Below are 26,039 nucleotides of genomic sequence, written 5' to 3'. Positions count from 1 at the left end.
CTGGACAGAAAGGGCGGCTTCCATTTTCATGCCTTCATGCATGGTGATCTCCTCCCCACTTTTTAACCCTATTCCCCTATTATAATAAGGGTTGGAAGGTATACTTGGGTTTGGGGACATTTGAGTTTTTTTTAAGGCAGAGAAATATTAAGAAGACAGTAATGCATGCTAACACAAAGTAGGAAGAAAGTGGTATAAACAGCTTCCCAAGTTCAAGGGGAGAAGGGACTATTTAACAGAGTGGAAGCTACAGATCTCAGCCTTCCAATAGTGGCCAAGACTTGTGGGAAAGCCACAGGACATTCTGTTGGGAAGGGATCCAGGTAAGGAAGGGCACACAGGTGGAGAGTAGCACCATTTTTCCCTACACACTGGGGAGCACCAGGAAAGAGACCCATGCCCGCCCTCCAGGAGGTCTAGAAAGGGAGACATTTTCACAAAAGCATAAGAGTAAGTCCCCTGATCACAGCCACACAGGAAGGGTCTTGGATGCCATCAGAGTGAACAATGGGGTGCTCTGGCTGCAGAGGAAAAGCATGGAGAGAAAACACATGCTGAAGCAGCAGAGATGAATGCCCCCAAATCCGGAGCTGGGATGGCTGGAGGAAGTGCCCTGTAGGATGGAGACTGATGGACCTGGGGGTGGAAGCCACGCTGAAGAGGGCCTGAGTGGCAGTGAGATTATAGACTCCACCCACTGGCAGAAGGAGAGCCCTGAAGTGACTGAGGAGCAGCAGGAGAGTGGAACCTGGAGGCCAGCAGGCAGCATCCAAGCATGGGGGTGGGGAGCTGGGACCTGAAAGTATTCCTGGAGACAGCCCTGAAGGGAGGCAGCACTTCCATGGATGTGAGGAGGACGGGCAGTCACAAGAGAGGGAGCAGGAAAGGAAATGACAAGTTTAGCCAGGTGTCACCAAGATGCTGGACAGATGGACATTCAGCTTCATATGTTTGTTGCTCATGTCCCCAACCCAAATCCAAATCCCTACAATTCTCTGTGAGGATAAACAGGAGGGATTTACATGACTTCGACATCAAAATGTGGATCATGCTCTTCCTTACTGGCGAATAAAAGTATCTCTGCTTTTCTTCCCAAGGAAAAAAAACTAAACACTCCCACAGAGTAAATGGCAATTAGGCAGAATTACAGCAATTCTTTCTGTGAGCACGATGTCATTATGCTAGGATTTAACTGTCATTACACTGTAAATACCTCTCCTGGGAGTGTAATTCTCATCCACAAAAGCTTGCTACTTTGGCATCAGAGATCAGTTTTAAAAAATGTTGAACCAGACAGCAACTCTATACAAGTTATTTTCTAGCTAGAATGGTCCTAAAAACCCCAAGAACATATATGCACAGTGCTAGTTAAACACTAATCAAACATGTGGGGCACTAAGTTAAAATGCAGATTCAACGGAGCTTGGAAGGTGCGCTTGTATTGTGGAGCCTGACAAGGGCCTAGTCTGTTTTGAGAACACCAAGTTAGCAAGCAGATGAGGAACAAAGGAGAAGAGTCCATTCTAGGAAAAACAGAGGAAGAGACACTTAAAAATGAGTTTCATTTCACTCCCCAACTGCAGCCCATAGAAATACTTCCCTCAAATAACTCAAAAAACTTTATGAATCTGTGTTTAAGTTTTTTTACTCTCCAAATGTAATACAATTCTTCAGCTAAAACAGGAATAATGAAACAAAATGGTTTTCAAAAGTACAATAGAAAAATATTGTTCACTGGTTTATTTTTCCAAATGAGCAATAGGCTATTTACAAATAAGCAGATCTCCAATGATGTGTATTAAAATGGCAAGCCTATCAACTGTTTGAAATCTAAATGAAAAAAAATTAAGGCACATTTGATCTGTGAGTTAAAAACAAACATTCTGGTGTAATGACAAAGTCATTTCACTTTTGTCCCCAAAACACATGAGCACCAAAATTGTCCAAGAACACTTAATATTTAGTAAAACAGGAATGTGAAAATTAAGAAAGGGGTAAAATCTCTTCAAAAGGAAATCTTTGGAGATCGGTTTACTGCAAATAAAACATACTAACCACACTCCTGGTACACATAAATACTAATACTAACAGGTACTCAAGAAATGGCAGAACTCTAAACAATGGATATTAAATAAATTAAAGGTATTCAGATGTCAAGGATAAAACAAACAGTAATTAAAGAATGAAGTAACCATCTCCACAACAGACAGGACGAAGTGAATGAAACCAAATACACCTCCCCCCATGTTTTCATTAGGGTGTTTTTGTTTGTTTAGTTTGCATACATTAGAATTATTATAGTAATTCTTCTTCATCATTCTAAATATTAATACTTCACCCTCTAAAGAGAAGGGTCAGCAAGAGAGAAAATGCCAAACACTTCTCACAATGTGGTGCCAGGCCTGCTCAGGCCACGGTATCCCGGGAACCACCCCAGCTCTGGCTGTGCTGTCCTCACTCCTGTTGCTTGTCAAAGCTACTTGACCTTGATGGGTAGAGTACAGTGTGGGGGAAATAATCAACTTTGGAAAGCTTTGCTGAAGATGCTGATGCTGATGATACAGATATTATCACATTTACTTATTTTACAACTGAAACTTGAGATGGCTTTAAAAAAAAACTTGTGTAAAAAAAAAAAGATAAAAGGTAGAATCTGTGCAAGGTTAACAGTCACAATAGAACATTTACCAGAGTTACAGTGTTTTTTTTGTTTGTTTGTTATAATAATACTTCATAGGAATGTTCATGTTTTCTGCCATAGGACTGCAGAGAAGGGGCCAGGAAAGGAAATATAAAAAAACATAAAAGGTTTTGTTCATCAGGGATATTTCAAGTCAGAATTAAGCAAGTCTGCTACATAATGTTCAGCAAGAAGATGTATTCAAAGGCAAACATTGATCACATTTTTGTTCAAAAAGCTCAATCTTAAAGGAGTCCTATGTAAGAAAACCACGTGGAAAATATATCCTTGTATGGACTTCAAAAACTGATCATACAAAAATTTTTGAAAAATAAATTAGGTAATTAAAAATGTCCCTTCCAGCAGAGCTGGACATCAGGCTGTCCGTGCAGAGCCATTATTATTGCTTTTACTGTAACTTGGATCGTTTTTCTCCAGCCACATTTCAGCTAACTGCTGCGTGGACCCATATGTTGATGCCTTGGATCCCAAGCACATTTTGTATTGTTTGGGATCCAGATTAGGGTCACAGAAGACAGGATGGTGGATGTGTACCACTCCTACCTCCTGGCTTCTGAACGTCTTCAAACCTGCCTGGACAACCTTGTTGAAGAGGTCCACATCCTCCAGCCCCCAGCCTTGGATGGAAACATCAAAGCCACCCACTCGGACAAGATCTCCCTTATAAATACAAGTAATGCCAAACCCATAGTTTCTCCAGAAGCCAGTTTTTTGAGTAAAGGCAAAATGGTTGTCACTGGGAACTTTCCCACTATAAACAATCTTTGGATCATACTGGCTAAAGATGATTGGGAAATATATTTGTTGGCCCAAAACTGTATTTGTGCGACACCGTTGCAGGAATTCGGCAGTAAACACAAGGTCAACATCACAGAAAAAGAGCAAAGATTCATTATTAAACTGTGAAGATCCCACTTCGAGGGCCAGAGCTCTTGAAAACTCTCCAGACACAGGCAAAATCTGCATGTCAGCTTTAGGGTACTTAATGCGATAATCTCTCATCAGTTCAACTTGTTTGGCCTTATCAGGGTTGGAATCAGAGTTGAAAAGCAGGACAACAAGTTTGACGTTCTGATTTGGGATGAGACATGTCTTCTCAAAGTTTCCCATAAATCTTACAAACATGTCAAATCGTCCAGACAAAGGGATCAGTATATTTATCTTTTTATCTTTGGGCTCTTTGTGTTCATTCTTGGACCCAGGGAGCTGGAAGGGAACAAGCTTCTTCAGGGAATTGGAGAGGAAGGATAGGGATCCAGAGTCCTGATTGATTCTATTGGCCAGCTCCTGTGCATCTAGTTCCTCATGCTCCACAAACTGGATCTTGCTGAAAGTCTGCTGCAGGTATGCGTGCCTCCTCACGGGAACTGTCATCTTCTTACCTTTGTGCTTCTTGTACAGAAGCAGCAGGTCCAAAATGTATTCTGCCCCGTACATGGGGTTCACACGGCGGTAACCATACTGGATCTCCTTGAAATCGATGATGCGCCCCCGGGTTTTGGCATTGGCATTGATCATTTCCATCACCTGCATGACGATGTCATCCAAGGCTTCCCTCTGGGCTGAGTCCATTCCTCTCCGGGGGGGCTGACCATCGGCAGCTGAATACAAATACTTCCCAGTCAGAAACTCCCATTCCAGAATCTCTTCTCGTTGGCGGGCCTGAAACCGCATGAAGGAAGGGGGTATTCCCAACTGGAGGTCCTCCTTATGAATCTCTGTGTTACTGTATTTGCTCATCAGGACAATTTCTCGGTGGAGCTGTATTGTGCGATGACGCAGCTCAGCAATTTTGCGACTGAGCATGTAACTGTGTAGTCTGTACTGGTAGGGTGGGTTTTTGTTCGGGTGTAACGTGATGGCTCGGTGAATCTTACTATTATGGAGATCTCTGATGTACCCCTTCTTGTTCTGTTCATAATTCTCATAAAAAAGTTGCTGCATCTGTTAAGAAAAATAATTACAATTTTAGTCTTGCATGACCAAGTGTCCCTCTATGCTTGTAATTTCTTACATACTTGGTAACTATAAAGACAAAAATCTAAATATTAGAAATCCTTCTAGATAGGCAAGAGCACACAGATGGACCTAGATAAAGCCCAATTAACAACAGCCGAATGAGACTAGAAGAGTTAACAGACATAAACTGCTTAAAGAAATAAGACTTAACAACTAGAGTTGGCCAATATAATTTTGCAGGCAGAATTATGAAAAGGTTTTTCCCATAAAGAAAAAGTGTAAACTTGAGGGGCTTGGGCTGTAACTCAGTGGTAGAGCACCTGCCTCATATGTCTGGGCACTGGGTTCAATCCTTAGCACCACATAAAAGTAAATAAGATATTTAAAAAAAGTAAAAAGTGTAAACTTGAGATTGCAGTTACTAAGTAAATGTGTCTGGAAAGAATACCACTTTTGGTCCCACTAAGCACAAGACACGCCCCAAAGAACAAGTCATACTCACTGAAGACCAGTAGAGTAGGCACAGTGCAGCCAGCCACCCATGTGCAGGAATAAACCTAATTGATTCCTAAAAGGAACAGGAGAGCCAAGAGAGGCTCACAAAACCTTGCTGGGGGGGCGGGGGGATGTGTTTTCAGAGTGAAAGAAGGTTCTGCATGGTCTCTGAAAGTAGGTGTGATTTGAAAACACTCTCCATGTCTGCCTGCTTGCTCAGCATGGTCTCCAGCACTCACAGGCCCAGGAGCTCAGGAAATGCTGACCCATTGGGAAGGGTGCAGTATGCATGGGGCCAAACTCTTCTTCTATCCAAAGATACAAATTTTGGGGGGAACATAAGCTTAAGGGCCAGCAGCCAACAAGGGGCCTGTGTTCAAATTAGAACTTAATTCTTCAGGACATTCAGTTAAGTAGATGATGAATTTTTTCAGAGTCTTCTGGAGGGAAGAAAATTCCACCACTTCCCCTCAAAAAAGGAGAAAAACACCATTAGAAGTTGGTATCAGGTAAGTTAAGCCTGCTTTTTTTCCCTCTGTGATTCAGTTTTTTATTCATGTTATAAACTAACTCTGGATATATATAATATGGATTTAGGCTGACCAGTTGATCTGCGTTTGGGCAGTCATATTTTTTATTCTTTTTTTCCCTGCTATGATCATAATAACAGAAAAATACAAATTAGCTACTACATTCCATTTTCTTTTAATACAGAATACTATAATTTACCAATAAATACAAACAATAGGAGTAAGAAGGGGAATACTTCCAAAGAATGGCTTAAAAGAAAAAAGGGAGCTCAAGGGTCTACCAGTTGTGTGGTGGGCTCCAAGCACCTACACAAACTGTGTCTGATAAATGCTGACTCTTCCCCTCCCAAACACTCATGAAGTCTGGTGCAGGGATCAGACTGGGGTTGCAGTGCCCTCCAAAGTGTACCATTGTTTCTGACTGTTTCTGCATCATGATCCACACGTGAGCATATTCATGGAATTATCCACTAAAGTCAGTGTTGAATTTTATAATTAATTAGAAAAGGCAATCCAATTTTTGTTCTTTTAAAAAAGAAATACAAGATTTGAAAGGGGAAACAGATCTTACTTATCCTAACAGGACAAACACCAATTGTGACTTTTGTGTGTTAAGAGGAACTGAGACACAATTCAGGAGCCACCCCCATACAGCCAACAGTTTGCTCAATGCTACTCATGGTAGAGTGGCAGCAGACATTTGTTATACACTTGTGTACCTCTTCTTCTACGTACTGTAACTGCAGCGCAGAAAAACAAATCTTTGTTTTAAAGCCCTGAAGTAATCTGGAGCTCGACTTCTTCAAACCCTGGATGGTTGGGGCAAATTGAAGGTAACTGATAAAAACAACACTAAAACAGCTGGGCACAGTGATGCACTCCTATAATTCTGGCAACTCAGAAGGCTGAGGCAGGATGATAGCAAGTTTGAGGCCTTTGAGGCCAGCCTCAGCAACTCAGTAAAACACTGTCTAAATAAAAAAATAAAAATAAAAAGGCCGGGGATGTACCTCAATCCCCAGTTTAAAAAAATAATAAGATAAATGTCCCATTATAAAATTTAATGATCACCATAATCTTTCTTTCCACTTTGCTCCTTATGTGGGTCACAACGGAAGACGTTGCATGAACTCTCTATTGAAAACACCTTTACTGCTCGCTCATTTTCCAGTTTGGCTGGCTGCTGAGTGCACACTGTGGGGCTACAAGGTGGAAACCAAATATAATCTGAGGATTCACAACAAAAGTTTGGGAAACTTCTCTGCAGTGCTAAAAGAAACACAGTTATTTCACAATCCTATAAACCCTAAAAGTAAAGGGAAGCCTCTGAATAGCTGCTCCCCAACTCTGAGAAACCATTCGTCCTATGTCACAGGAACCCGGTAACTGAACCATCGTACCTCAAGCTGCCACCCAAGGGCACTGCCATGTAAGGAAAGCTCCACCCCAGGGAAGAGTAGTATGGGCCTAAATGCTCCAGAACTGGGGACTAGTACAGGAACTACTGTAGAAGTGGGAAGCTAAAGACCTTATATATATTTGTTTAAATTATGTTATTTCTATTTCAACTGATTATAATTTCCAATTTTTGACAATGAATGTGAAGAACTATAGAATTTTTTGAAAGCCCTCACTGCCCCCTCATTTCCAAGGACATAAACATATTCAACCATCTATATGGTTTTCCAAAACTAGGTGAAAATACCCTAAAAACAAACAAACAAACAAAAAGCCTAGGAATAAATCTAACCAAGGAGGTGAAAGACCTCTATTAGGAAAACTATACAACAATGAAAAAAGAAACTGAAGAAGATACAAGAAGATGGAAAGATCTCTCATGTCATGAATGGGCAGAACTGATATGCTAAAATGGTCAGATTACAAAAAAAATACATATTCAATGTAATCCTCATCAAAATACCAATGACATTCTTCACAGAACTATAAAAAAACAATCCTAAAATTCTTTGGAAGAATAAAAGACCCAGCATAGCCAACACAATTCTAAGCACTCCCCACCCCCACCCAAAAAAAGCAACGCTTGGATGTATCACAACACTTGACTTCAAATTATACTACAGAGCTATAGTAACAAAAACTGCATGGTACAAGCATAAAAACAGACACACAAACCAAAGATCAGAATAGAAGACCCAGAGACAAACCCACACAGATAGAGTGAATTTTGACAAAGGTGCCAAAAACATACATTGGAGAAAAAAGACTTTTTAACAAATAGTGCTGGGAAAGCTGGGGTCCATATGTAGAAGAACGAGACTAAACCCTTACCTCTCACCCTTAACAAAAGTCAACTCAGAATGGATCAGAGAGGGCTGGGGTTGTGGCTCAGCAGTAGAGTGATCGCCTAGCACAGGTGAGGCCCTGGGTTCAATCCTCAGTACCACATAAAAATAAATAAATTAATTAAAGATATTGTGTCCAACTACAACTAAAAAATAAATATTTTTTAAAATGGGGGACTGGGGTTGTGGCTCAGCAGTAGAGCGTTTGCCTAGCACATGCGAGGCGCTGGGTTCGATCCTCAGCACCACATAAAAATAAATAAAATGAAGGAATTGTGTCTAACTACAACTAAAAAAATATTTTTAAAAAATGGATCAGAGATCTAGGAATTAGACCAGGAACTGTGCAACTCCTAGAAGAAAAAGCAGGGTCAACACTTCGGCACAGGCAATGACTTTCTCAATTGGACCCCTATAGCTCAGGAAACAACGCCAAGTTAATAAATGAAGTGACATCAAACTAAAAAGCTTCTGCAAAGCAAAGGAACCAAGTATCTGAAGACAGACTCCACAGAATGGGAGAAAAGCCTTTGCTAGCAACTGTTCTGACAGAGAATTAATATCCAGAATATATAAAGAACTCAAAAACCCCTCCAATGACTCAATTAATAAATGGACACAGACACTTCTCAAAAGAAAAGATAAAAATGGCCAACAAATACTTGAAAAAATGTTTCAATATCTTTAGCAATTAGGAAAGTGCAAATCAAAACTACACTGAGATTTCATTTCACTCCAGTTAAAATAGCAGTAAACAAGAATACAAAGAATAAATGCTGGAAAGGACATGGAGAGAAAGAAGCACTTTTACACTGTTGGCAGGACTGAAATTTAGTACAGCTACCATGGAAATCAGCACGAAGGTTCCTCAAAAACTAGGAATGGAAGCACCATGTGACCCAGCTATACCACTCTTCAATATTAATCCTAAAGAATTAAAGTCATCACACGATAGTAATACATGCATACTCATGCTTACAGCAGCACAATTCACAACAGCCAAACTATGCAGCTGAGGTGTCCATCAATGGGTGAATGGATAAAGAAAATGTGGTATACATATACAATAGAGCTTTATTTTGCCATGAAGAAGAATGAAATTATATCATTTTCAGGAAAATGGAAGGAACTTGAAAACCTTGAATGAAATAAACCAAACTCAGAAGGTCAAGGTTCATATCTTTTCTCTCATTTGTGGAAGCCAGAGAGGAACAAGGAATAGAAAAGGAGGTCAAGGAATCCCATGAAAATCAAAGGAAGATCAGTAAAGTAGAAGGGGGACCAGGGTAAGGGAGGAGAACAGGGAAAGGGGAAACACTAGGGGATGATACTAGCCAAATTATATTGTTTTATCATGTACATGTACAAAGATGTAACAATGAATCCCACCATATGTATAATTTTAATGCACCAATAAAAAATATGGATGAAAAGGGTGAGAAAGGCAGGTGCTATTCCTTCCCCTGCTCAGCAGACAACCTGTGCTGTCAATTCCACTTCCCTTGCATCTCGACCCCCTCTTTCCTCAGGCCCCACTGGGTCATGCCTCAGTCTTCATTCTCAACACATTAGTAAAAATGGTACACTGAGAATGTAAATCAAAGACTTCTGGCTAAAACAGGAGTGGCAGAACTCACATGATTTTTCTATTCTCATTTCCCAAACACCTCTAAAAAGAGAACAAAGAAATATAAAAGGAATAAACCCTAGGGGCCAAGAGAATGGACCAAGAGGGGACAGAACGCATAAAAATGCTCTCAGAACTTGAGGACATGGAAAGTGAGAGAATATGAAATCTCACTCTGCTCTGAGAAGAAAGCCAACCACTTGTGTGAACCCCAGAAAGACCTGACTATGAGAGGGAGGTGCAAGGCCCTCTATTGAATGCAGGGAAACTAGAAGTAGATCCCCAAATTCCCTTTCCCCTCCCTCGTGACCACTGTACGTGGGCAATGGGAGGAAGCAGGAGATACGCAACATCTTCAGAGATGCTCCAAGTTAGGATTCTACCACTGAGATGATGAGGCTTCTGTCAAAATGCATGGGTGACTGCTGGAAGCCATCCATGACCCATATGTGAACTGAGCCGTGTGCATGAACTAAAGTGATGTTGATGTCATCAGGCAGGAAAGCCCTGCAGTACCAGGAACTCCCAGTGGCAACCCTGCTGGTTTGAGAATGCTTGATTCATGTGGCATCCTACCTATCTCCACCTTAAGTTCAGCACAGCACCTGAGATGGGGTGACCAGAGGGAGCCACACAACCTCTTGGAGATGGGTGTGGCTTGCCAAAATGCCAATCAACCTGTTTACTACAAGACCTCTGCCACACTGAAACAAGACTCCTCTCATTGAAACCTCATCCCTGCCTTTGATGTACTCTCCCTTAAATATTAAGAAGTGGGGCCATTTTTCAGTTGTTCAGTTCCAGCTCCTATCAGGATTGGTAGACCTATCAGTGCTCCCCTTTTTATATCTAATTTCTGGCTCTGGCTCTTATTTCTTACTAATTATTTCAGACTTTTTATTTCCCAGGCAGCTCACACCTCCAGAGCAAGAACCGACCCAGCAAGTGCTGGGCACCTCGTGATAGGTGATTGTCTACCAGTTACTATAACTAAATCAGGATTGACAAATAACGAAAAGTGGACATTTCAACATTTACAGTAGGTATTCCTAAATACAACTGCGTACAAGTATTTCCCACTTCTTTGCGGTTACCGTCTTGCTAAGCATATATTCTGAAGTTGTTTCTCCAGAAATCAAACATGAGCATCTATGTTGTTATAAGGTATAAGACTCAATGGAGGGAATCAAAGTCTCTGGAATTTAGCAGAAAGGACCCCAGACCTCATCTCCCCATTCCCTCCGGCACTCATAACCCTATTCCCCATGTCAAGCAGGAATCTGGTAGAGTCTTTTCTGGATCAATCAAGTAGTCCCATAGAACTGTAGTCCTCCAACAAAAAGTTAATCAAAATGTTGGATAATTGTAGCCAAGACAGCAATTTGAAAAACTTCACCTACAAAGTCCCCAGTCAGCTTTTTAAATACTTCACTCTTAAAAACATACCAACACCAAGAATCTTCAGACAGTTAAAGAGTTCAAGGTTCTAAAGGGAAAGATAAAGAAGACAAAGAACAGAAAGCTTGGTAGAAACAGTGAACAGAAAAAAAAAACCTCCTATAAAAATATAAACTATAGTATATTCAAAAAGAAGATACTGCATCCATGTTAAAAAAAAATACTACAAAAAAGAAAATCAGAGAACAAAAACAAACAAAAAAAAAACTTTTGAAGTTAAATATAAGATAGGGGAGAAAAGGAGCTGCATTGGAAGACAAAGTTGAAGAATTCCCCAGGAAATTGGTGGTGGGGGAGTGGGAAGCAAAACAGAGACAACAGGAGAGGGAAAAAAAAAAAAAAAGACAAAAAAACCCAAAAAACAAAAAACAAAGTACATGGAAGAGAAAACAACAATATAAAAAACTGATACATGATTTTAAGGACCCTCATGCCTGGGTTAAACTCTTAAGTACTCAGCAGGAAAAACAATCTAAAAACTGCCAAAGACTCAGAAACTGGAATAGCACTGGACATAAGACAACACTGCAGGATACTAAAAAACAATGCCTTAAAAAGTGAAAGGAATGAAAATCATCCTTAATGTACAATTCTCTTCCCAAACTATTCATCAGGGAAAAAGAGACAAGAGAGAGATTTTCAGATATTCAAGGGCTCAGATTTATCTTGCGTTCCAGTTTTCCCAGGAAGCTGCTGAAGGATATGCCCCTATGGGGCACAAATCTGGGAAGATGACAACAAGGAAATGAGGGGTGCACAATCCAAGATGACCCTGTAAGGAAATCTCATGAAAAGTGTTTCACAGCAGACCAGCACGGACTACAAGACTTTGATGGTTACCAACTTCATCTTCAGATACAGCTCAGTGCCTGACATGTTCATAAGATGCTCAAATATACATTTGACAGATCAATAATGAAGGGTTAAGCCTTTAAGCATAGAAATATTAGGAAACTGTTGAATAATTTCAATGTTAAACGGCTGATGAGGACTGACATGATATATCATACATAAAAAATAACAAATGGGGGCTGGGGTTGTGGCTCAGCGGTAGAACGCTTGCCTAGCACCTGAGGGGCACTGGGTTCGATCCTCAGCACCATATAAAAATAAATAAATAAAACAAAGGTATTATGCCTAACTATAACTGAAAAAAATATATTAAAAAAAAAGAAAGAAAATAACAAATGGGGAAAAGGCTGGGCTCTTCTGACTAAGAAATAAAAAATCAGAAGCACATTTAAAGAAAAAAGAAATTAGACAAATGATGTTATTGTTGTTTTTTTCTTTTCTTCTCCTTCTTCTTTTTGGACTGCCCATTTTACTCTTAGCTATCAACACACAAGTTGTGGAAGGCAGGCTCCAATGGGAAGCATCTGTAGAATGCACGCACCGTGGGTGTCCAATCTTCTCTGTATGACTGATTACCTCTTACACACTTACAAGAACACCATGTCCCCAAACATTTTCAGGAATATATTTTTCAAAATGTTTTAGAGGCTGCCTATGGGGATTACTTTTACAGTGACTGGAGTCTAGGTAGGCTTCACCTGAAATGGTATATATGCTAAGCACATCAATACGGAGAAAAGCATTTATACAGGTTTATGGAAGCCTTAAAACAGAATGAGAATTTTAAATTACAATAAAGTTGCTGAAAAGACCTTCTGGCTTAAAATCCAAAAGTTTGACAGAAAAAAAAAATGAATAAGAAGTCTGTTGCAAGACAAAAATAAGCAGGGGCGGGGAGGAACGCTGGAGAAACTTAAGGCCAATGCTATACCCAGACAGGCTAGTGGCTCATACTGTCTCAAAGAATCTATTTCCTATACCTACTACCACTGCTACAAAACAAAGATAAAGAAAGAATGAACAGAACACACATGTGTACTGGTCTTAAGAAAAATCTTAATGTAAATGAAAGAGCAGGCTTTCTAAAAGTAGCTAATGGGAATGGACTAAGAACAGTGAGTAGATATGATGTGACACATGAGGATCTGCACCTCCCATAAACCACACTGACAACCACACCACTAGCTGCTTACACTGGCTTCAAGCAGCACCTTCAGGCAATTAGTGCATTTAACTACCCCCTCAATTCTGTACGAACCCTCATCATGAATGGCTCTGGTGGTGGAATATGATGAGATGAGAGAGGACAAGGGAAAAATCAAATAGACTCTTCAGATTTCAGAGAAAGATTTTCTTTGAGAAAAACATTTACAAATCATCTTCAAAATTAAGAACAAGGATTATAAAATATAATTCAAAACAAAAATGCCAATGATATATTAAAACCAAGTTAGAAAGAACTCAGAAATTACTTGTAATTTCTGAAAACGATGCAGCTTGGGAGGCTGAGGCTGGAGGATCTTAAGTTCAAAACCAGCCTCAGCAACTCAGCAAGGCCCTAAGTAACTTAGTAAGATCCTGTTTCAAAATAAAATATAAAAAATAAAAAGGGTTGGGGATATGGTTCAGTGATTAAGCACCTTTGGGTTCAATCCCTGGTACCAAAAACAAAACAAAACAAAACAAAAACACCTGACTGTATTTAACAAGGCATTATGTGGGTGAGATGAAATTAAACTATGTGGTCATAGAAACTGTAATGAGAAATGATGGGTTAAGATCTTCTATCCATTTTCTCTCTTTCTCTTATATTATGGCTAACTCAACGCTCACCCCAAGGTACCTCATTAAGCAAGTAAAGATGCAGGGAAGATTTAATTTCTGGACTCCAGGCAATTTCCTGGATTTAGAGGATGAAACCTTCAACTCTCAAGAAGTATAATTGTATGACTATATCAAAATTTTAGCAATTTTCTGGTAATAGAAATAAACTATTGTTTCTCTAGAAGAAAGTTTAGAATAAAACAATTTCAAGAAGAAATGTTAAAAAGAAATAAGGCTGTATGAAGATATTTACTAATTTTATGCTACTACCAAGATGTATGTGTACTCTGAAGTCACACCTTCTGCCCACTACTCCTGACTTGGCTGAAGCTGCAGCATTAAAAGCTCACATCATGGAGTAAAACTACATGGGGAGCATTAAAAGGTAACAACATATCCCTGGGATGTTTCTAGCCCACAAAATAAAAGGTTAAGGATATGAGACTCTCAACAGTTAATTTTATAACTCCAGGAACAACAAATATGTAATAGCTAGTTATAAAGGATATTTTGAATAATACTAACTTTAGAATTTTAGAAAGTTTATTATCGCCAGGTAATTGGATCATCTATAATTTGGCATATTGTTTACAAGATTGTAAAACAGTTAACAGAAGAAAACACAAGTTGATGCAAATAGGTATTCCTTGCATTAAAAAATAACAAAACTAGGGGCTGGAATTGTACCTCAGTGGTAGAACACTTGCCTCATAAGTGTGAGGCACTGGGTTTGATCCTAGCACCACATAAAAACAAATAAAGGCATTGAGTCCATACACAACTAAAAAAATACTTAAAAAAACTACTTGAAAAAACTTTCTAAGATAGGATAGTAGGAAAGATTGTTTAATTTCCAGTGTCCAAACAGTCCTTATCCTTTGTTCTAAGAAATACCTCCATAATCTTTTGACTCTGGGAAAGCCATATCCCTTAGTGAAATACTATAGGACGCTGAGTCATTCTATGGTAAATCTGAGAGGTCATGCTATTCCCAAGGTCATGCTATTCCCAGGAACTTGTAGACCAGCTGGGAATAGCCTTGAACCACCCACATCTAATCTTCCTTAACAAATACTTTCTAGGTCTTCAATAGCAAATGTGCTTTCTGTCTTCTGCAATGAATGCCAACATTCTCATTAGGTCTTGTCCTTCCCCATTACAGTTTACATTACAGTCTTTCATTAGATAGACAGTTCCTTCACATCAACAGACTATGGCAGCCCCAGATCCCCAGATCGACAACTCCTAATTCAAATGTGCATATGCAGTGTTTCAATTCATTCCAAGGAATTTGTTTTCTCATCCTTTTGTTCTGAAAGCTGGTTCAAAGAAAATATAAGTTGCCTATATGTCAACAGATCAGGTAGTTTTAATAGCCAGAGTCACAAAAGTTTAAATATTTAAATTAACATTCTCATATTACCTACAGGTGGGGCTTCTAGAAAATTTATTGTCCAAAGTAAAAACTTCTAAGATGAAAGTGGGGGTCTGCTAATAATTAGGCTGACCACCAACAGAAACTGTGCTGTCCCTAGCTCTAGTGACATATGGTTACCCCACACATTCCTATGAGGTCTCTCCTAATTAGGTTTTGCATAGGATTTGCCAATTTTCATCCAGTTAAGTTCAAGGAGTCAGTATTTTGTATTTAAAAAACTCCATTCATAAAAACTAAATTTATAATGGGAATTAAACTCAGGCTCTATGCTAAAAAATGAGAACTATATAAATGAGTCTTGAATGGTCAGTGTCCAATTCTGAAATCTAAACACTTTCAAGAAAAGCACGGCCCACTTCAAAGCAACTGAGAACTGATCTTGGCAAAGTTAAATAAAAGCTGCTGGTAGTAATTTAAGGCTTCTGCATAAGACAATATTAGCAAAGTGACCAAACTGAAATAGGATTTTGCAAGTGGACATTCCCTGGTTTGAATAAATCAGTATGGGCAAGGTAGGACACAACCATTTTGAGTAGCTGGAAAACTGCACCTAAATTCCCATCTCAGGCCCATACCTATGACCCCAGCTAGTTAGGAGGCTGAAGCAGGAGGATCACAAGTTTGAGGCCAGCCTGGGCAACTTATCGAGAACTTCTCCAAAATAAAATAAAAAGGGCTGGGGGTATAGGTCACTGGTAGAGCACTAGCACATACAAGGCCCTAGGTTTAATCCTCAGTACCGCAAACAAATTTCTATTTTGTTCTTTATACGTGCCTGACTTTAGGGCAGATGGTTAGTTGAGCTCTCTGGACAATACTGTTTTTGTTTTTGTTTTTTTAATTCTGCACACACACCCCAAACCAAATAGATAAAGTAGCAGATATGGCAGTGTTATGTAGAATGAATATATGCAGAACTCCTATACAGATAAAGTGCCAAATATTCACTAAACCCTCATGTGAAAGGCAGTGAGAATTCAAAAGGCCGTGTACAGAGAACACATAAGCATGAACTCAACAGAGCAGGCAGGGAGCAGAATCATTTTCTGGCCCTGGACCGGCTAGGAAGGGCCTTCTTTCTAAAGCCGTATTTTTAAAACCCATTCCCCTCTAGCCCTAGGATCCAGTCCCACTAGCCTCCACTTATCCTCTTCCAGCACTGTCCTAACTCTAGTCAATATGGGAAAAGGTACCAATGTCACACTTGACCCAGAACATCTTGATTTAAGCTCTAGTCTAGGAGATCACCAAAAACAAGTCAAAACAAAAGTAAACTAAAACCAAATTTACCCAAGCAAGTCAGGTGTAAGCCAGAAGGGATGAGTGGGGGAGTGAGGATATAGTAATAGAGGGCTGGTGCTGTCAGACCTAAGGGAAGTTAGAAGTCCAGCTGTGTGTGGAAAGTCTCTTATAAGTATTAGTACTCAGTTCAAATTTGGAGAGAGAGACAAAGAAGGGTGGAAAGGGGTGGGGGACACAAAGCCAAAATAACTGTGTGAGTCAAATATAGCCTACAAGTTCATTTCCATCTATAATTTTTGTTTTTATTTATACTTGATCTGTTGTAAACTCCAATTCTACATAAAGACACACTATGGTATTTTAACTTACAGTATTTATCAAAAAATAAACAAAACACCTAAAGATTCAAAAGAATTTGGATCACTAAAGCCTAGTGAGTTAAGTTAGGACAACCCACTGGAGGTATAAGGTGGGGCTCAAGAGTTAAGGTCTCCAACATCTGTTGATTATTTCAGGTATTTTGTTACAGTAGCAGAAGGCTAATACATACATTCATTATAAAAATACTGGGAAAAGAAAGTACATGTATGAAGACATGAATTGGTGTGAACATACTTTATATACAGAGATATGAAAAATTGTGTTCTATATGTGTAATAAGAATTGCAATGCATTCCACTGTCATGTATTTTAAAAAATAAAATCAATTAAAAAAAGAAAAAAAAAACTAAAGTGTCTGTTTGACTATAAAAAAATAAATAAATTACTGGGAAAAGGAGGAGACACTTAAAATCCTACTGTGAAGGGCTGGAGATATAGCTCAGTTGGCAGAGTGCTTAATTTGCATGCACAAGGCCCTAGGTTCAATCCCCAGCACTACCCCCCCCAAAAAAAATCCTACTCTGATATTTGCAAAATAATTCATTCAGATGCAAAACTAATTATATTCTCTGTAAAGTATACAATGTATGCATACTTATAAATATGTCAGAGTAATAACTATACTTCTGAGCATCTTATTTTCCTAAAATAGCTAACATTACTGATAAATAAAATCAAGTTGTTCTATTTATCAATCAGGATCAACCCAAGAAAGAGATACTAAAATTTATAAGCTAAGAGTAAACAAAAAAATTCATAGAAGTGAGAAAGGAAACTTAAAGGCTAATGGCAAAGCAATAAGTCATGTGTCAACTGAGACTAAAAGTACAATTTTCATTAGCCTCTCTTTAGCTAATATGTTATGTATAAATATAAAAATAAAAGTATATATAAAATAAGCATATGCTAACTGAATAGTGGGAATATTCCTAACCCTCATAAGAATGAGTTATACTAGAAGAAATGAAGACCTCTTTCTTCTTCTTCTTTCCCAGTCTCTTGATGGGCACTTTCTTATGCCCCATTTATATAAACAGGTGTCAGATGGGACTGTGCCCATGCAAAAAAGGATGTGTGTTGGGAGAGGTTATTCATTCATGGGCAGAAACAGAAAAATTCAGAGAGGCAAATATATATATATAACTCCATTCTTACTGCTTAGAGCTAACCACTGTTACTACCTTAGGGTAAAATTAATGTTAAAATAACTAGGAAAAACCACAACAATTAGCCATGACCCTAATGTTATCAAGTGGCATCCCATATTAAGATCCATACCTAAGAAAGTACACTACAGAACAATTAGCCAACATAAGCAGTAAAGCCATAATTTAAATCCCTTGTTTTCTTTCCAAATGTCTTAGTCAAACACACAATATACTACATTAATTGTATATGACCCTAGCAATTCACATGAACTACAGGCATATTCCTAGAATAAAAAGAAACAAAGCATATTTAACTATTTCAGTCTTTATTTTACTTCACTTCCAAGTATGTTATCTATGCAAATATTCATGAGTCACAAATGTTGCTCTATTTCATGAAAGTAAGTAGCATTATCCAATTTGAGATTTTCATTCAAAATATTGAAAAAAAATTGACTTGTAAGCTCATTACTATGTTCCTTCTGTAGAGCTGAGGTTAAACATTGATAACTAATGATAAGGCATTCCTATGCCCCTCAAATATAAGTCTAATCACAAATGCATACCCAAACTCAAGAATTATGGCAGGGAAAACCACAATATGTGGCTTTAATAAAGGAAGACACCCTAAGAGAAACTTTCTCATCTGAATTGCTATGCTACTTTATACCGTATTTCAAGAGTACTCCCAAGTGGTTATATCTATTGTGTAGCCAGAATGATTTTCCAGGAAGAATTTAGGTTAAGTATCTAAGGATACCTCAAATTATGGCATTTATATGTTAAAATTATAAATTAATATAATAGTAAATTGTAATATAGCACACATAAAACCAAAACTAAAAATAGAATATACTGATTATCAATTTCTAACAACCAAGGATTCTAGCCAATGGAAAATGTTTGTTGAAAGTCTAATTTGATCTCAAATAAGAAGCTTTTTAACTTAAAAGCCAAATACACTGCATTGTGCAATTATATTTCTTAACCTTCTGACCCTGGTACATTGCTTTGAATTCCAAAAGTGAACTTACACTTGTAACTTGAGAAAGAAAAATCCAGTCTATAAGAGAACAGGCTACTTGGGATTCACCATAGGACACAAGAGTGTGACCTCATGAGATCTGTCCTCCTTTTTCTGTGTTGACAAACTGTGGCCTGACTCCAGCTGTCTGACCTTCTGTTAAGTTAGAGGTATGACCATATACACAAGTCCTTTCCTGCAGAGTGTGAGTGGAAGTGATATGTCCCCAATCGTCTCTCTAGGGCTATAACCTCAGCATAGTAACCATGTGATCTATCTCCATCAAGGACAATGCTACAGAAGATGGCAGAGAAGCAAAATGGAAGAACCTGGATCCCTCAACGACTATGAAGAACAGAGTCCACAACATCCTGGAACACCTGGAACAGCTACCCTGTTATAGGCTAGAGAAATTAACATCTATCTCCACTGTATTTCTCAAGTGTCTGCTGTAGGTAGCTGTTTCGCCCTTTCCTAAGTCATGCAAGTTATAAATTTGCTATTGAATTAAAAACAGAGGCCTAAGAACAATCTATGGCTTAAATATCACCCAAGAATGACATTTCACAAAAAAACTGCAATAGTTACTTCTACTCTCTGAACAGCATTTTATATATTATTTCATGTAATTATGTCCCATCCCTAGGTATTGTAGGTATTGTTCCCACTTTACAGAGAAGAAAATGAACTCTAAGAAAGTGGTTTCCTTGATAAAGAAACAGCCAGGGGTTACAGATTAAGATCAAAAACATCATGCCCACCTAGAGCAGGGGGTGGCACTCGATGCCCACAGCTCACTTAATTCAGTTACTGTTGAAAGCTGCTTTTGCACTACAAGGCTGAGCTGAATGGCTAGGACTGAAACCATAGACTGTAAAAATATTTACCATTTGGCCCTTTACAGAAAAAGCCTACTGATTTTGCTCTAGAGCCTTTGGACATGAGCAGACTTGGCTGAACTGAACCACATTCCATAATGTAGTATCCCTCCCCAAGCAATCCACATTCCCATCCAGAGCTCAGCTTCTCCTTGCTCTTCAGCTCCCTGATGCCAAGCCACCATGCTTGAGTGGTCGTGACTCCCTGACACCAAAACACCTTGTGGCATCTGTAGTGCTATGCCTCTGGCTTCCTATTTTTCCAATTCTAATAGAATATCTTACTTTAAAAGGTAATTTCAGATTTTCAAAAGTTCTAGAGATTAGTCTCACAACAATGTAATGCACTTAATACTACTGAACTGTGCACTTAAAAGTGGTTAAGAATGGGGCCCATGAATGTAATCCCTGCAACTTGGGAGACTAAGGCAGGAGGATTGCAAATTTGAGGCCATTCACAGCATATTAATAAGACCCCAAGCAACTTAGCAAGATCCTATCTCAAAATTTAAAAAAAAAATTTAAAAGAAGGGCTGGGGCTGTAGCTCAGTGGTAAAGCACCCCTGGCCTCAATCCTGTACCACAAAACAAATAAACAAAATATGTGGTTAAGATGGCAAATATTTCATTACATGTATGTTACGGTTTGGATATGAAGTGTTTCCCCAAAAGCTCCTATATTAATGCAGGAGGTGAAATGATTAGATTATGACAGGTGTGATCTGGTCGCTGGATTAATCAATTCGGTGGACTAATAATTTGGATGGACTAACTGGATGGCAACTGTAGGCAAGCAGGAGGTGGCTGGAGGAAGTGGAACAGTGGAGGTGTGTCTTGAGATTTGAATTTTGTTCCTGGTTCCTTGTTCACACTCTGCTTCCCGGCTGTCACATCTTGAGCAGCTTCTACCATGCCTTTCTGCTATGGTGTTCTGCTTTAATTTGGAGTTGGCTGACCATGAACTGAACCTATGAAACTGTGAGCCAAATAACTTTTCCTCCTCTAAGTTGTTGAGGGATATTCTAGTCACAGCAATGAAAAGCTGATAAATATATAGTGTGTGTACATGTATATATACTTGAGTGGGGAGGGTACTGGGAACTGAACCCTTGAGAGGCTAGGCAAGCACTGAGCTATATTATATCCCCAGGTCTTTTATTTGAGATAGGGTCTTGCTAAGTTGCCCAGGCTGGCCTCAAACTTGTGATCCTCCTGCCTCAGTTTCCCAAATAGCTAGAATTACAGGTGTACACTAATACACCAAGCTACTGTGTATATTTTACCACAATTAAAAATAAAATTTTTAAAAGGTCATTTAAAATTAAAGTTTTATGTTACTCCTCTAAAAATTAAGTACATTTTATTCAAGTTAAATGAAAACCCTGGAAGTAACACTAGAAACAGAAAAAATGATGCATGAAGTTCTGCGTGGCCTGTCGCAGTCTTTGCTGGGCACAGAATCACGAGCCACTCAAGCAGGAACAAAACTTTATTTTGAAAAAGCCGCCAATACTCTGTAGGCGCTGGCAAGCCAAACCCGGTCCTCCCACGCGGGCCTCCACCGGAACCGCGCGTTCCCGGAACCGGGGGTCCCCCGGACCTCCCCCGGAATTCCCTTCTACTATCCTTCCCCAACCAATGGGAACTCCCCATGAGTCCCCGTAACATGAGTCCGGTAGCAGGCCAAGGTGAACAGCGGGAGTCCAATTTCCATATGAATGTAAATCTTAACATAATCATCTCAGTGGCTAGCTGGCGTCACTTTACAACCAAAGGTGCCATACATCGTATATTTGCTTGTGGCTCCTAGCAGTGGCCTTACTCTGTGGTATACATTCATCCTACTTTGGTCTTGTGCATAAAAGGCATTTTGGAGAAACTAAAAACAGACATCACTCCCTAAAATAGAACCCTCGAAGACCACAAACAGCCCGAGTTCATTTCATCCCTGTGTCTAACCAGCATTACAGCTGTACCAGCATATATGAGAGTAACAAAGCTCTAGAAGCATCATTCTGTATAAGGTACAAGAAACAGAAAATCCTTTCATACAATTCAATTTGCACAACAGATATTTTGTGAATACCCACCAGTTAAATAAAGTTAGGAGATACCCTATGATAGCATAAAATAAGTATATATTTTTTAAATTCCTTATACTCATGAACACTGAGGCACCAAGATGACAATGTAGGCTGAATAAGACAAAAGTCACTATATGTAGTCATTTCATGAATCAGTTTACTTCTAGGAATCATTTTTAAAATTTTTTTTCTTATGAGTATCAAAGTAGAACGTAAGTCTTTATACAAAAACACTAGCTATAAACAAAGTCACTTGGGTGTGTGGTCCCACCAGACATAATATGACTGTAAATACAATGCAAAGCCTGAACAGCTGGCACCTGCTTTGCTTCTCATAGGCTGTGTGTCCCTAAGCAAGTCTCTTAACCAAGCTTGTCTCAATTCAGGCTAAGCAAAGATTACAATTTAGGGTGAATTATTAATGTAAGTAAGATTAAGAGGACTGTTTCAAGATAGCTCAAAGGCTGTTCTGAAGTAGGATGGAAACAGGCTTTGATAAGAACACCTGGCTGTCCCACCCCATTCTAGCTAGGTCTGACGCTATGGCAGCACTGTGGCTGGGCCAGCAGGTTCTCCCCAGCTGTACATGCCACATCAGCCTCCCTGTGTAAATCCTTTCTCCAAGACTCAGTCTTTCCCTGTCTCAGCAGGGTCTGGACATCTTCTATCATACAATACCCTATACTCCCTGCCTTTCCAGGGTGTGCCAATAGGGATATAAAGAGGAAGAAGGGGATGAAGGAGATGAAGACAGGCAGATCAAATTCCTGTGACTGTTCTTACAGATTCTCCTCAAGAGTCATATAGCAGCAGCATCTGGGATGCTGACGCAAGTTCCCAGCAAAAACCTACTATATTCTTTACATAACAAGGCCTGTATTTGGAGAAAGAGTCATCTATTCCTACCCTGTTCCCCAACCTTCCATGAATATCAACATGAAGGTGCTATGGCAGGAGGTACCATCTCAAATCTTATGGACCAAGGTGGAGGTCAAAAGAGTAGAATAGAAAGGATACATAAGCCAGGTGCAGTGGGACACACCTATAGCCCCAGCTACTCAGGAAGCTGAGGCAGTATGACTACTTGAGCCCAGAAGTTTGGGACCAGCCCAGACAACATAGCAAGACCCCACCAAAAAAAAGGGAGGGGGAGGAGGAAGGGAGGAGGAGGAGGAGGAGGAGAGAGAGAGAGAGAGAGAGAGAGAGAGAGAGAGAGAGAGAGAGAGAGAGAGAGATTAAGAACAGGAAGCAAGTTGGTGGGCAGCAGCCCTGGTCTAACTCCTTTGTGTCTTTTTGCAGCTAATCTGACTCACTTGGTGGATGGACAAGTGGGGAGCTCTCTTCCTCTAGGCTTCTGGGCAGGTGAAGAAGGTAGACAGGAACACACTAAGTCAGAAGAACTAAATTTTAGCAAGGGGTGCAGCTGTGAGTCACTGGATGGATAGATGACAAGAGGTTAGGAAAACCAGCAGCAGGGAAGAAATGCAGACAGGCGTTCCCTGGCAGCTTTGGTGGCTGTAGCTGGCAGGGGCTGACCCTCTCTTTTTATTCCAGCTGATGTATTCTTAGAGAAGCCAGACCAATCAGATGGAAAATAAGAGAAGTAAGACTATCACCTGCCGCCTTTCCTGAACTATGCCCAAGAGAGATTTTGAGCCTGCCTCTATGCCCTCCCAGTGGGGGACCAGGAGGAGTCAGAGAAATGTCAAGCCAGCAGCCAGCCAGCTAGAGAAGGGCCTGTGACACACAGCTGAGGAGGAAAACCCTCAGGCCTCCGGATACACTTCAGCTTTCAACCTGAGCTCACATAATGAGCAGAGAGTGCAAGCTGTGAGCTTCAGCAACTTTAGAGGTGGCTGATGCTGTACCAGAATCCTACACACTGGTGTGAATGGGAAATGGCTCCAACTTAGACTTGCTGTGTGTGTGTGTGTGTGTGTTTGTTTTACCTTAAGGAAGTTCATTTAGGCCAGGTGTGGTGGTGCACATCTGTAATCCCAGGGGCTAGGAGGCTGAGGCAGGAGAATTACAAGTTCAAAGCCAGCCTCAGCAAAAGCAAGGTGCTAAGCAACTCAGTGAGATCCTGTCTCTAAATAAAATACAAAAAAGAGTTGGGGATGTAACTCAGTGGTTAAATTCCCCTGGGTTCAATCCCCAGTACCAAAAAAAAAAAAAAAAAAAAAAAAAAAAAAGGTTCATTTATAAATAGTAGTTTGTTATGTTTAGGGATTTGGGAGGAGTTAAGATTTGTAGTTAAGACTACAGGATAAAGACTATAAATTGAGGATGAATAATTTAATAGGTTGAAAAAAAGTAGTGGTGAAGCAAATTGTTGCATTTAAATTATCAAAAACCAATTTTGGGGGAAATGCCATGGTATCTGGGCTTTATATGAATGTAGACTTTGATTCCCTATATATCCTTAAATTCTAAACTAATACATAGACATATTTATGGAGTATCATGTGATTTTTTTAAAACAAGTATGCACTGTATGTTTAAATCAGATTAAATGTATCTATCTCCTCAAATATTTTGCTTCTTTATGGTAAATACATTCAAAGTCCTTTCTTCTAGCTTTGAGATTCTGTACATTTAAAAATTCATTATCACTACTATAGAAGGTCACTTATTTCTTGAATAAAATTACTAGGACTGCATTAGTCCTTTTTGGGGTGTGTGTGTAATATAACAAAATACTCAATCCTGGGTACTTATAAAGTTTATTTAGCTCACAGGTTTGGAGTTTAAAAGACCAAACATCATAGCACTGGCTCTACAAAGGGCCCATTATTGCATACCTCATGGTAGGTGACAACACATGGAAGGAGTGCATTCAAGAGTGGGAACAAAATCACACTGTGAGACAGGAAGCCAGGGCAGAGGAAGAGCCCCATCTTGGAGCCTCCCAATAGGCCCCATCATCTCTCAATGCTACCACACTGGGGACAAAAAGCTTACAATATATGACATACTTAAACCATATTCAAGCCACAGCAAGCACTTGTTAGCATATAAAAATTAAGAATATGTGACAACTGGATTCAGTAACAGCATTTTTAAGTAAACAAAACAAGATAACTACAGATCAATCTTATTAATGATTGTTAACCCCCCAAACCGAGGTGTTTTGTTTGTTTGTTTTGGTACCAGGGATTGAACACAAGGGTATTTAACCGATCTTTAAAGTAGAATGTGCTGGGTTCCAGATGCCAAAAGGCCCCGAAATAAGAAGAAAGTGTACACAGAATATATAACAGCTGAATACGCATCCAGGACACACTCAGCAGACTCTGTCCCCAATCTCAACAGCCACATCCTTTTCCCTTTGAGCCATCCAGTCCAAAAGTTGAGAAGACACACTGACTGCATGGATGAAATAGGACAAGAGAGACACTATTCAACTTCAATATATTGGCTTCTCAGGTCACTTCTAAAGAAAGCAATTACCAAAAGCCCAAGTATAAAGCTGCTCAATATAAAAACTGCCATCTAGTAGAGTTGTAAATACACAGCATTTGACAAATACCACAGTAATTAATTCAGGTAAAAACCACCAATGGATGCTAAAATTAGTGGATGATGGTTAGAGGAGAAATCGGATATCTCAAGGTCTCAAAGAATTGGTCTTTAAGATGTTTATTAATTACAAAGATAAAAAAACAGTTGTCTTAAGACAACCTGGCAAGTGATCAGGATTAACACTACCCATACAGACATCACAGAAACCATTCACTCCTGATGTGATGTACTGAGAAGGACATAATGTCACTTGACCTGAGGGAAACTGAGACAGAGATAAATGTAAACTGAGGGACATTCTGCAAAATAACTCAAGGTCACAGACAGCAAAAACAAGGACAGGGTTTAAAATATTTAAGAGACACACCAAGGCTGCATAGGATCCTGAACTGCACCTGGAAAACTTGGAGGTTTTTTGGTTTGTTCTTTTTTTTTTTTTTTTTAACTATGAAAGACATTATTGAGATAACTGATGAAGTATGACTAATATCTGTTACAATTATATTAATGTTTACTTCCTGATTTTGATTACTGCACTGTTTATATAAGTGAAGGACTTCATTCTTATGAAAA

At 39.4% G+C, this 26,039-nt stretch overlaps 1 protein-coding gene across 1 annotated transcript in view; it reads right to left on the bottom strand.

Moving 5' to 3' along the window:
• Positions 1 to 1,615: 1,615 nt before the first annotated feature.
• The window catches only part of CHSY1 (chondroitin sulfate synthase 1), a 68,640-nt gene continuing 44,216 nt past the window's right edge, over positions 1,616 to 26,039 (bottom strand). The window contains exon 3 of the mRNA XM_081291343.1: positions 1,616 to 4,645. Coding sequence (XP_081147469.1) covers positions 3,056 to 4,645 — 1,590 coding nt within the window. The 3' untranslated portion in view covers positions 1,616 to 3,055. The remainder of the gene's footprint in view (positions 4,646 to 26,039) is intronic.

Source organism: Spermophilus citellus (assembly GCF_964194105.1).
Source record: "Spermophilus citellus genome assembly, chromosome: 4".
Taxonomy (NCBI): domain Eukaryota; kingdom Metazoa; phylum Chordata; class Mammalia; order Rodentia; family Sciuridae; genus Spermophilus; species Spermophilus citellus.
Note: the sequence above shows the minus strand (reverse complement) of the source record. Positions and strands in the feature narration are given on the sequence as shown.